Source organism: Lithobates pipiens, unplaced genomic scaffold (genome assembly GCF_037356315.1).
Source record: "Lithobates pipiens isolate NorthernLeopardFrog02 unplaced genomic scaffold, aLitPip1_a1.2 Scaffold_19, whole genome shotgun sequence".
NCBI classification, from domain to species: Eukaryota; Metazoa; Chordata; class Amphibia; order Anura; family Ranidae; genus Lithobates; species Lithobates pipiens.
In genome coordinates this window covers 565,218,350-565,231,942 of record NW_027507764.1, presented here as the reverse complement: position 1 = coordinate 565,231,942, position 13,593 = coordinate 565,218,350, and the positions used below count along the sequence as shown (strand labels likewise).

The 13,593-nt window shown below is 44.4% G+C and overlaps 1 protein-coding gene across 1 annotated transcript in view; it reads right to left on the bottom strand.

Annotated features, from left to right (window-relative positions):
• Window positions 1–13,593, bottom strand: part of TG (thyroglobulin) — a 483,762-nt gene that overhangs the window by 346,343 nt on the left and 123,826 nt on the right. The window contains exon 22 of the mRNA XM_077493367.1: window positions 11,000–11,170. Within this exon, the coding sequence (XP_077349493.1) occupies window positions 11,000–11,170 (171 nt within the window). The remainder of the gene's footprint in view (window positions 1–10,999; window positions 11,171–13,593) is intronic.

The following is a 13,593-nucleotide window of genomic DNA, read 5'->3' as shown; positions in this document are numbered from 1 at the left end:
AGAATTCTAACTTTAGCGAGCAACCACCACGTTACCCACAATCCTTCAGGGCATCTATTTATAGCTCTTATCTCAGTCCAATACGGAGGCTTAGCCGATTTTGCCTACTTTGGAAAATAAGTTTCCAACATGCCTATTTTCTTCAAAGAACGCTAAAATAGCTTAAAGTGATATTAATGACTTGTTTTACTGCTACAGGGACGGCAGCGCTGCGCAAGATTACGTCATTTGGCATTTTGGCGTGCAGGGGCCATGTGTGACGCTCTGCTGTGAATAGTTATAGCAGAAGGCGATCTGCAAGTGCCGGGCACTGGATGTTTTCCGGCACATGCAAATCATATGTAAAGAACACAGAATGGGGATCTGTTTATGTAAACAAGGGGGAAGGGACAGATTCTTTGTTCCTGAAAAGCAGGGACTAGAATCTATTTCTTCCCCTAGTAAAAGCAGCACACAGTGTACACAAAAACACTGGCTAAGCAAACATTTAACCCTTTGATCTCCCTTATGTTAACTCCTTCCCAGCCAGTGTCATCAGTACAGTGACAGTGCATATGTTTAGCACTGATCACTGTATTAGTGTCACTGGTTCCCACAAAGTGTCAAAAGTGTCAGTTATGCCGCGTACACACGATCAGATTGTCCGGCGTACTTAGTCCACCGAAACGCATTTCAGCGGACAATTCGATCGTGTGTGGGCTTCAGCGGACTTTTCCAGCGTGAAGTCCGGCGGACTAAGAAAGTATTTTTGCACTCCAATCTTCCCGTCGGACTTGGGTATCAGCGGACAATACGTTCATCAGTATGCTAGTACAGCGGACTAATGCCCCGTACACACGATCCGAAAATCGTACGGAAAATACCGCTTTCGAAGCGATCGTACGATAATCGGATCGTTAGTACAGAGCTTTCGAGAGCCGATTAGGACAGTACATCCGATATTATTCTATCGGACATGCACGGAAATTTTCTTCGTACGATGCCAGATCGTACGATTTTCGTTTAATCAGTACAGCTATCGTTCGAAAATGCAATACAAATGCATTACAACACATGACATCACTTTCCGAATTTTTTTTCTGTCGTGCGGGAATTTTCGTGACTTTAGTAAACTCATCAGATTCGATCTGAGATTAGCATGCAATAAAAAACGGACGATCATTCGTCCGATAATCTCATCGTGTGTATGGGGCATTAGAATGACGCAGGCTCAGAAGCAAGTACAAAAAGGAAGCTATTGGCTACTGGCTATTGAACTACCTTTTTCTAGTCCCGTCGTACGTGTTGTACGTCATCGCGCAAGCGAACGTCGGACTTTCTGTGTGTCCGTGTGTGGCCAAGTCCGTTCGGTAGAAAGTCCGCCGGATTGTATGTCGGACTAAGTACGCCAGACAATTCGATCGTGTGTACGCGGCATTTGTGTCAGATTGTCCACCACAATATCACTGTCCCACTAAAGTCGCTGATCGCCACCATTATTTGTAAAAAAAAAATAAAAAAAAATTAAATAAAAAATTCCAGTATATATCCCATAGTTTGTAGACGCTATAACTTTTCAACCAATCAAGATACGCTTATTGGTATCTTTTTTTTACCAAAAATATGTAGCAGAATACCTAATGGCCTAAATTTCTAAAGAAATTCGATTTTTTTTTTTTTATTAGCAGAAAGTCAAAAATATTGTTTTTTATTTTCAAAATTGTCTGTCTTTTTTTTTTGTTTATAGCACAAAAATGAAAAATGCAGAGGTGATCAAATACCACCAAAAGAAAGCTCTATTTGTGGGAAAAAAATGTACTTGGGTACAGTGTTGCATGACCGGGCAATTTTCAGTTAAAGTAACACCGTATCACAAAAAGTGGCCTGATCATGAAGGGGGGTAAATCTTCCAGAGGTCAAGTGGTTAAACACATAAACAAAAGATTAATATATTGCAGCTTACCAAATCTACAATTTGGTGGCTGCTTTAGTTTTCTTTTTTTAGGTTTTCATTTATTTTATTTTCAACAGATGAGTCAGTAACACACCTCCTGTCTTAGGGTGTCTCCACTCCACTAGGAGAGCAATTGAGCAACCCTTTGACAGCAGCATTGCCAACCAGAGGAGAGGGAAGTATTAGATGGCAAATTTAGATGGACTGGACTAACAAATTAAAGCTGAACTCCACGCTAACACGTTATAAGTAGATACATGAATTAAAGCTGATCATTGTAAGTACCCCTGTCACTGGAAAATGGTTTGTCTCAACCCTCTAACAGCCACTTTTGCTGCACAGCTTGGCTATTTAAAAAAAGTAGAAAAGTAACAGATTTAAGCCTCGTACACACGATTGGATTTTCCGCAGACAAAACCTTGGTCTTTTGTCCGAAGGCGTGTCCCTGAATTTGGTCTTCCATACAAACGGCATTGAATTGTCGGCCAACAAACACGAACGTAGTGATGTACCGCGTGGTTTTTCAGCTCTTTAGCGCCACCCTTTGGCCTCCTTATGCTAATTTCATGTTATGCCGCGTACACGCGATCGGACTATCTGGCGGACTTAGTCCAGCGGACAAACCGCTGGACTTTGCAGCGGAGGTCCGCCGGACTTTCCGAACTAGCGGACCTGCCCACACACGATCGGACTTTTGAAATGAACAGACTTGCCCACACATGGAGAAAAGTCAGTTCATTTTGAACGCAGCTCCAGGTAGACAGGACTAGCAAAGGAGGTCAATGTTGCTGACTCCATCGGCGAGATTGACACCTCGCTAGCCCCGTCACCTGGTATGGACTTAAAGGGGAAGCCGTATGCCAAAAAAACGGTGTGGGGGTCCCCCCAAGGTCCATATCAGACCCTTATCCGAGCACGCAGCCTGACCGGTCAGGAAAGGGGGTGGGGACGAGCGAGCCCCCCCTCCTGAGCCGTACCAGGCCGTGTGCCCTCAACATGGGGGGATGCTTTGGGGAAGGGGGGCCCTGCGGCCCCCCCACCCCAAAGCACCTTGTCCCCATGTTGATGAGGACAAGGGCCTCTTCCCGACAACCCTGGCCGTTGGTTGTCTGGGTCTGCGGACTCCTCTGCTATCTTCTGCTCTTTTGCTAGCTCTTTTACTAGCAGAGGAGCCCGGCTTTCTTCTTCGTCGTCGCCGCCGCCGTCCGGGGGTCTTCTTCCGACTTCGGGGGTCTTGTCCCCCTCTTCGGTTCTTCTTGCTGGGCCTCCGCTTTCTTCTTCAAGCTCTTTTAACTAGCGATGGCCCAGTCTTCTGTCGCCGCCGGCTTCTCTTCTTCTTCTCTCTTCTTCTTCCTTGAGATGTTGACTCAACTGTCTCTCTGGCCGCAATGACAGGGACGCGTTGTGTGGCAACTTATATAGGGACAAGGGGCAGCGTCACCGGGTGATGTCACATGGTGGCCCCGCCCCTTAGTGTGACATCATAAGGGATGTGGTCACTGTGTGACATCCCCCGGTGACCCCGCCCCTTGTCCCTATATAAGTCGCCGCACAACGCGCCCCAGTCATTGCGGCCAGAGAGAGCGCCGAGTCAACATCTCAAGGAAGAAGAAGAGAAGAAGAAAAGAAGAGAAGGCAGCGGTGGCGGCGACAGAAGACTGGGCCAATGCTAGTAAAAGAGCTGGAAGAAGAAAACGGAGGCCCGGCAAGAAGAACCGAAGAGGGGGAAAAGACCCCCGAAGTCGGAAGAAGAGGTGGCAGCGGAGGTGACAGAAGACCGGGCCACCGCTAGTAAAAAAGCTATAAGAAGATAGCGGAGGCCTGGCAAGAAGTACCAAAGAGAGGGACAAGACCCCCGAAGAGGGGGACAAGACCCCCGGACGGCGGCGGTGACGACAAAAAAGAAAGCCGGGCTCCTCCGCTATTAAAAGAGCTAGCAAAAGAGCAGAAGATAGTGGAGGAGTCCGGCGAGAAGACCCCCCGAGACGGAAGACCACCGGAGCTGTCCAATAAATTATTTTAAAAACATGTGTTGTGTTTTTTTCTTTACACTTTTTTTCACCAGGTGAATGGGTAGGCGTACATGGTACCCCAATACTCATTCACATAGGGCGGGGGGCCGGTATCTGGGGGCCCCCTTATTAAAGGGGGCTCCCGGATTCCGATAAGCCCCCTGCCCACAGACCCCAACAACCAACGGCCAGGGTTGTCTTCATCAACATGGGGACAAGGTGCTTTGGGGTGGGGGGGCGCAGGGCACCCCTTCCCCAAAGCACCCCCCCCATGTTAAAGGGCACGTGGCCTGGTATGGCTCAGGAGGGGGGGCACTCGCTCACCTCACCCCCTTTCCTGACCGGCCGGGCTGCGTGCTCGGATAAGGGTCTGATATGGACCTTGGGGGGGGGACCCCCACGCCGTTTATTCGGCGTAGGGCTTCCCCTTTAAGTCCATACCAGGTGACGGGGCCAGCAAGGTGTCGCTTCATTGACTTCCTTTGCTAGTCCCGTCTACCTGGAGCTGCGTTCAAAATGAATGGACTTTTCTACGTGTGTGGGCAAGTCCGTTACTTTCAAAAGTCTGGCGGACTAGCACACAGATGGCCGGTTTGTGTACCGGACCGCCGAGTCCGGCGGACAATTTTGAGTCAAAACTTCTTTCTAAATCAGCCGGACTCCTGGTCCGCTAGACCAAGTCCGTCGGATAGTCTGATCGTGTGTACGCGGCATAAGTAGAAGTTTGGTGAGTCATGATTTGCGCTTTTCATTTCGCACTTTTCCTTTTGCGCTTTTCAGTTAGTTTCTGAGCGGCCGTTCGTCAACCAGCCATGTTGTGGAATTGGAGGAGATGACGTGTTATTTATTATTGGCCTTGGAGTTATTGCTTTGACCCAAGTCCAGTCCAGGAACAGGAGGAGGAGGATTTCTTGGACCAAAAATTGGTTGCTTTATTAATTGTGACCAATTATGTCATATGCCTTTGCTGCGGGAGTTCCAGGAGAATAATCCAGATGATTTTCGGAATTATCTCCGGATGACGGACCCCTGCTTTCACCAACTCTTGGCATTGTTGACCTCCTATATTAAGAAGCAGGACACATGCACAAGGCTTTTATTTTATTTTTTGGTTAAATAATGATTTGATCTATTGTCTATATTTGTGGATGCATAGAATGCACTTTTTGGTTAAGTTATATTGGCAGATAGCATGTCTAATTTTATTTGCTTTCTTTTTTTAATGCACAATAAAAAATTGTGTAGAATAATACTTGGGTTTTACTTCAAATGACAGTTTGGGAGTAGGCAGTTACATTTAGAAAAAATATAATGTAAAATTGACAAGGGACACCAACATATCTTTGATCTTAAAAACTATGGGATAATGGTGCTGTGATAACTTGCAAAAAAAAAAAAAAAAAAGCATAATAATATACTTCCTGTTTTGCCTATGGGACAGGAAGTGAGGGGAAATCTCTCCAGAAAAAAAAGGAATCCCTGGTTGTCACAAGAACTATTGAAAGATTTTCCCTCAATTCCTATTCCTGTCCTGGGAACAACCCGATTTTGGGATTTTCTTTTACTTTCACTCTCTGTAATAATGATAAACAACACAAATAGAAATGGGCTCCAGCGGACTTTTTCATCGTAAAGTCCGGCGGACTTAGAAAGTAGTTTTGACTCAAAATTTGTCCCCCGGACTTGGCTTTCAGTGGACAATCCGTTCGTCAGTGTGCAAGTCCGGCGGACTAAGAATGACGCATGCTCTGAAGTACGAGAAAGAAGCTATTGGCTCCTGGCTATTAAACTTCCTTTTTCTAGTCCCGTCGTACGTGCTGTACGTCATCGCGCTAGAAATCGCCGGACTTTCGGAGTGTTCGTGTGTGGCCAAGTCCATTCGTTATGAAGTCCGGCGGATTGTTTTGCCGGACCAATTCCGCCAGACAACTCGATCGTGTGTACGCAGCATTAGAGTCCATTCACACAGGGGCAACTTTGGATCCGACTTGAAGTTGTCCCAAGTTTTACCTCAATTCACGCAACATGATAAAATCAATGTAAGTGAATGAGAGCCATCTTAATGTATACTACTGAAGTCGCTCCGACTTCAGAAAAGGTTCCTGTGCTCCTTCAATCTGACTTCTAGGCAACTTGTACTAATTGATTTCAATGGAAGTTACCTCCAAGTCGGATCCCCTGTCTTAACTGAAGCAACTTTCCAGAAATTAAAAATAGTTTTCTAGGCAAACCCCTCCCTCCCACAGAGCTGATTATTATGTGATTGGCCACTGGCAAAGTCCCATGTCCTGAAGGCAACTTCAAGTTGCCTTGTAAGTTGCCTCCTCAAGTCACGCTGTGATTCATACTCAAGTCGTGTCCAAGTTGCCTCCCAAAGTCGCGCTGGAAGTCGTGTTGCCCCTGTGTGAATGGACTCTAACTGGGGCCACAGACAGTAATAAAAACCATTCGAATCCCCCTTCAAGCTACCCAAAACCCAACCCCCCAAAAAATGGTGCCCTTAGTTATACTTTGATTTGATCCAATTAAAGCAATGTTCCACCTGGGAGGGAAAAATAATTAAAAGTCAGCAGCTACAAATACTGTAGCTGTTTACTTTTAATATATAGACACTTACCTGTCCAGGGAGACTGCAATGTTGGCACCCAGGCCGCTTTTCAGGATCGGCTGCTGCCGCCGCCATTGGTCATAAGGGAAGTCAACAGTGAAGCCTTTCGGCTTCACAGCCAGTTCCCTACTTCGCAAGCGCGCTGCGTTTTCTAATTGGCGTGGTGGTGGGGGGGAAGGAGGAGGGGGGCTGACCAGGTACCCATTTCCCCCCACCCCCTGAAACGTGACAAATGTGGGGGGGAGGATCAGAGCAGCGGAATTTCCACTAATAGAAAATTATATGAACATTCCAAAAATGTATATTGCCGCGTACACACGACCGGACTTAGGTCCGACAGACTTTCGACAGAGTTCTGACGGAGTTCTGACGGACTTTCCGAATGAACGGACTTGGCCACACACAATCACACCAAAGTCCGAAGGATTCGAACGTGATGACGTACGACCGGACTAGAATAAGGAAGTTCATAGCCAGTAGCCAATAGCTGCCCTCGCGTCAGTTTTTGTCCGTCGGACTAGCATACACACGAGCGGATTTCTCGGTAGGAACTGGGTCCGGCGGAGTTCTGGCGGAAAAATTTGAAACATGTTCCATTTCTAAAGTCTGTCAGACTTTTGCAAATCAAAAGTCCGCTGCAGCCCACACATGATCGAATAGTCTGCCGGAATTGTTCCGTCGGACCTTTGATGTTGAAAAGTCCGGTCGTGTGTACGCGGCATATTCCGTACTAAATTCTGCTAGTATACTATAGTTTTAATTTTAGAACAGAAAACTGTTTCTTGCTTTAGAGGTGAGTTCCTACCCAATCCCAGGCTGCTGGCTCAGTGTGGTGACATCAGGAGTTTAAACTCAATAGGTACCACCGGCCTGATATCAATCCATGGTACTCTGTGCTTGAATGAGCGAAAGCTTATGAAGAACACTGAAGCCACCCTTGAGCAGATATCATAGTCCTCTTGGAGAGGATCTCCCTCTACTTCCTTTCTCAGTGGCAGGGGGTCAGTAAGACAAGGTAAAAAAGGAAAATGTCTCCAATGGCGGCAAATATAGCAAGGAAAATACATTTTCAGGGCTTCATGTCCTGGTGTGTCAGTAGAAAAAAAAGAAAAAAAAAAAAAGAATAACACAAGGAGAATTTGCTCTTGCAGAAGCTTTTCTTAATTGTCTTATTAGTTTCCTGGAAGTTGATACAGCCCTTTCACTACACTCACTTCATCATAAAGTGTTCCTCCAGAGCTACCAACACATATCTGCCAAAGAGCTCAGAATGATCTGTTTTTTACTGATTTACTAGAAGAATTTTTTTTTAATGCTCTGTGATTCTAATAGCTTAAAGTGTAAACGAGCCCGGTTTGGGAGATTTTTAACAGGGGATTCTGTGGTTTTGTTGACAATATCCTACTGGATCAGGGACCGTTGACTAAAAGACCTGCAGATGGAGTCGCTTGGTGGACATAGAAGAGTGAGTCTGAATACCGTTGACTGATTTGCTACCTTTCCTGGAAGTTTATTCCAAGCACCAGCCACACTTTTGGAAAAATAATATTTTGTAAGATTCGTTTTGAACGTTCCTCCTGCTAGTTTGAGCTCATGTCCCCGTGTTCTTGATCTTGGCTTCATATTGAAAATACTGTTCTGCTGAACCTTTTCTTACACCCTTCATGAATTCAATTTTTTTAATCATGTCTCCCCTTTCCTTTCTTTCCTCCAGACTGTTCCTGAAGTCTTTCCTGAGTCTGGGTATTGAAATGTCAATCACCAAAATAATTATAGACTAGAGGTCCATATTTAGTCCTTTTATTTGTTGGAAGGTACTAAAACAAGCCAAAAGGTTTTAAAGAACTCAGTATGCACGCTTCTACAGGGCCCGATTAGGATGAGAATGAGGAAATCAGCCAAGAATAGAACTTGAGAATGAGAGGTACTGCAGCACAGTTCCAACTTAAAGTGGTTGTAAACCCTTACAAACCACTTTGACCTATAGGTAAGCCTAGATTAAGGCTTACCTGTAGGTCCAAGAAATATCTCCTAAACCTATACGGTTTAGGAGATATTTACCTGAAGACAGCCACCGCTGTCTACGGCGCATGCGCCGTAGACAGCAACGCGCAGGCGCACTGGGCAAGCCGCAGATCGCGGCGATATGCTGCAGATCGTGGCGATATGCCGCAAGTGTCGGCTCCCGTGCGCATGCGCGGGAGTGACGTCATCGCTGCTCCGGCGAATCACAGCGCCGGAGCAGCGAGACCCACCAAGAAGATGGACGCTTGGAACTACAGGGGACATCGGTGACATCGCTGGCTCCTGTGTCAGGTACAGTAAGTGACACATAATGGACTACTATGCGATGCACAGTAGCCCATTATGCTTTACCTTTGCAGGGAATCAAAGAGGAAGTAAACCCATCAGGGTTTACTTCCTCTTTAAAGAGGAACAAAGCTCTGGAGGCTGTTCCCCAAAAAAAGCAGATGGAATGCAGAAGACTAGTCTGCAGTATTGCCTGTGGTCTCCATTATTAAAATGCTTTTACTCTGTGTCTATGTGTAGCGCCGCCCATCTTGGTAGAGGCCTCTACACTTATGCTAGCTAACCATGTACATGCTGACTCCAATCTCTTATAAATGCTCTGGGATGGGAATATGCAGAAACCAATGAAAACAACCAGGTGTAGTATGCCCTGTCCTTCTGCCCCTCCCCACCTTGCATCAGCAATTCCCAGCTATCAAAATGATAGACAAGTTTTGCTGGGTAAGCACAGCAGCTCTTACACCTGCTGCTGTCAAAAACTGACTTTCTGACACACTCAATAGAATGCAAATCTCAAGATCTTCTGTAAAATGGCACCTGTAATCACCACCTCCTGAGGATCCCGATTGGTCTGTCAATGTGATGGGCAGCCTCATCCTCCAATAGAGAGACTAAAGTTGGCCATACACCAGTAGCCTTTTTTTTTTTCTGGGATCAATCATTCCATTTTCTGATTAATGGCGTCAAATCGATGTTGCTTTTCAACCATAGAAAAATTCCAAGGAGCAGGATGGAAATTTTCTCTCAAACAAACCAAAATCTAACTGTACATATTGTAATGCAACCTGTTTTAATACACTTGAGGTTTCCATTCGAAAAACAGGTATGGATAAAGTTTCACATGTTTTCTAATTGAATTAGCAAGAAAGAATGTTCTGAGGAATGATTTTTCTACAAATGCTTGAACTAAAATCTAACCATGTTTGATCGGCTTCAGAAGTCAATTGGTAGGGTCAATCCTGACATTTACAGTCCCATCAATATATCTGGATATATTAATGGTATTGATATGAGGCCTCCACTGAAGTTAACTTCTGCATATATGTTTGTTCTTCATAGGTTCCATTGGAATGGCACTGAGTTGAGAAATTGAGCCATTTAAGGGACACAAAGTTCAGACTTGAGTGAGAAGGAGAGACAGAGACTACTCCGGAGTAGGGATAAGCATGAGTTTGGTCCAAACCTTGGTTCAAACTGAACCTGGAATAAAGCTGTCACTCCCAATCAACTGTGGTCAGGGCATTCACCACCCGCCATATCAAAAGAGTGGGGATGCTTGTGACATAATTGACTTAATATGGTCTCATGGGCACATTTGGTCATTGTCATTGACCTAATATGGCCACAAGGCCATATTAGGTTAATGATCTCACAAGAACCCCTGTCCCTTTGTTATTTGTGGCTGTGGGCTGGGAACAACCATATCCTTGGTCATGTGGCCATATTAGGTCAATGATGTCACTAGCATCCCCACCCCTTTGTTAAATGTGGCTACGGTGTGGGGAATGCCCTGGCTGCAGCTGATAGGGCTCTGATTTGGCAGGAGTGACGGCTTGCTTACAGGTTTGGACCAAACCCGTGCTCATCCCTACTAAGGAAAATACAGACTCACAATAATTGAGTCACAATCCATGGGTAGAGAATAGCATAGACATATAGCAAGTAGGAATAACTGACAGATCCAATAAAGAAAAAATATTAAAACTGACATTATAACTAACTCAACACAACTTTTAATCGAGTTGACATGTAGACTCCCAGACATAATCATGTAAGCATTGGTCATTTCAGAGTTCCTAGTTAGTACTGACGTAAGCATTGGTCATTTCAGAGTTCCTAGTTAGTACTGACGTAAGCATTGGCCATTTCAGAGTTCCTAGTTAGTACTCACGTAAGCATTGGCCATTTCAGAGTTCCTAGTTAGTACCGTACTCATGTAAGCATTGGTCATTTCAGAGTTCCTAGTTAGTACTCATGTAAGCATTGGTCATTTCAGAGTTCCTAGTTAGTACTCATGTAAGCATTGGTCATTTCAGAGTTTCTAGTTAGTACTCACATAAGCATTGGTTATTTTGGAGTTCCTAGTTAGTACTCACATAAGCATTGGTTATTTTGGAGTTCCTAGTTATTACTCACGTAAGCATTGGTCATTTCGGAGTTCCTGGTCAGTTTCCGTCCATGTCAGCTTCTTCCCGCCGTTATCAACACAGAAATACTTCTCAGTTGGTTCATCTCTCTGTAAAGGCAGGAACTGTCCTTTGTCATCACAGCGTAATCCGCGAGTATTGAACTGACAATGCGTGACACCTGACAAAACACAGCAGGCACATGAGCAGCCATACTAGTCAAGTGTTCTTTCAGACATTTTAGCTTTCTTATGGTTTATTTGGGCCTAAGAAAAATATGAGTTTTTATCTACCGATATTGATAGATTCTAAAATCCATGTATGACATGCCATAAGGCAATCAATTTCAGGATAAGCCAGCTGGATAATGCATTGCATACAAATCAGTCCTACTTATTCGGTAAAGGTTCACAAAGTGAAACAAGCAGGCTTCATACTCCAAGCATGTAAACATGTAAAAAGGTACCTTCATAATCTGCTCCATAAGCTGTTTCAAATACAATCCTTCTTCCCCCAAAGCATGCATCTCAAGCAGACAAAACAATGCTGTTACTGATTTCTAAAGCTTGACGTTTTGTCAAAGGTCAACAGCTAAGCTCCATCTTTAACAATCCCATCTGGCCACTGACATACTATATACAGAGTGGAGTAACACTTGGCTGTCACGGGAAGGGCAGAGGTGTCTTTCACATGCAGGCTGTGATTGACAGCCTAGCTTCACCATTTTCCTTTTAGAACTGTTTTTTTTTTTTTTTTAAAGCAGAATGGTTCATATTTCGACAGCAGTTTCTGTAAACATTGGTTGCTTTAAGAGATTATTTTTCAAATCCCATTTTAGTTTTCCCATTGCTTGCTCCTGACCTCCACAAGCCCCCTTGCTGCTGGTCTTCTGGGTCTGACATCTTCCAGAACTATTAGACAGCTTCTAAGGAGTTACATTGTCATTACACCCATCCCTATTCCTTGAGAATGTACAATACACTTTGTATGCATCATAGGCAGAGTATACAAAAAAGACCCTACTGAATACCAATACCAAGGAGATCCTCCGAATTGGGGATGTTCAATCATCCTTTCAAGTTAGACAAATAAATAACTTCACCAGGGCTTTAAAGGGTACTCCAAACACCAAAAATAAAAAATGAAATATTCAGTAATCATTAAATTAAAATCATAAGACTACAAAGAAAAATAAGTTGCCTCTGCTGTCTAAAATGAAAGCAGGATCTTCAAAAAAGGGAAAAACATGACTTTTTCGTGGATAGGCCACATTGCAATTATTAGAATGAATATCCCTGCCAAGATTGTTGTACGTATTCCAAGCTATTCCCATACAAATTCCTCCAGATTTTTTCAGAGAGCTAGACAAGGAATTTGATAGTTTCACATGGCCCGGAAAGAGACTACGCATCCGAAAAGACTTTTCATGCCTTCCCAAATGCAAAGGGAGATTAAGCTTACCAAATGTAAAAGATTTATATTATACAGCTTACTTCATTCACATCACTGGCTGGTTTTTACATGAAAATACCAAGACCTGGATAAAAACTGTGCAATTTATCTCCAGGAGTCCACTAACAACTGTTCCATGGTCTATGTACACTAAGCCCTTGTACACACGGTCGGACATTCCGACAACCAAATCCGTCGGATTTTGTCCGACGGCTTTTGTCCGAAGCTGTTGCATACACACGGTCGGACAAAGTTGTCGGAAAATCCGATCGTTCAGAACGTGATGACGTTATTTCGTTACGATGGGACTACGTTCAGGCTAGTAGCCAATAGCTTTGATGTAGGAATTTGATCTGAGCATGCGTGGCACTTTGTCCTATTGGAATTCTCTACACATGATCAGAGTATGTCCGATCGGAGCATTTTGTTGGAAAATTTTACCAACAAGTTGGAAAGCTTGGTCCGTCGGATACTCCGACGGAAACAGTCCGATGGAGACCACACACAGTCGGAATATCCGACAAAACGGTCCAACGGACACATTCCGTCGGAATCTCCGACTGTGTGTACAAGGGCTAAGAGACATCCTCTGATAGGTACTTCTTTAGAAATCTTTTACACTTGTTGCAAATCCCCCATGTTCTCCAGTCAGAGGCGCCCTCTCACCCTTCACCTCCTTAGTTGGAGGACTTCCCACATGGCAACACTCAAGAATTCTGCCAATTCTGGCAGTATCTGCCCCTTCCTGCCACTTTCTTTCATCAATGGTACGTCTTGCCTAAAACCGTCATACAAACCCAGACAAAAACAAATAATTTACCTTAGTGGATGTATTTCCAAATCTGCTACTTTCTGACCTGTTCTCAAAACAAACATAATTATGCTCATCACCAGACATATGATCACCAGACATATGGCATACCAGACATATGATCTCATGGATGTATTTTGCCTTGAGCCTTGTGTACCCCAACATCTTCTTTCAAGCAAAAATGGGAAAAGGTACAAAACATCTTTCAAACTAATGAGAAATGGTCCATCACATGTCAACTAGTCAACTAGTTCACACAAGCTCATTTAGTGCTCATGCCAAAGAAACCAACTACAAAATCCTTTCCTTCTGGTACAAAACCTCCATGACACTGAATTAAA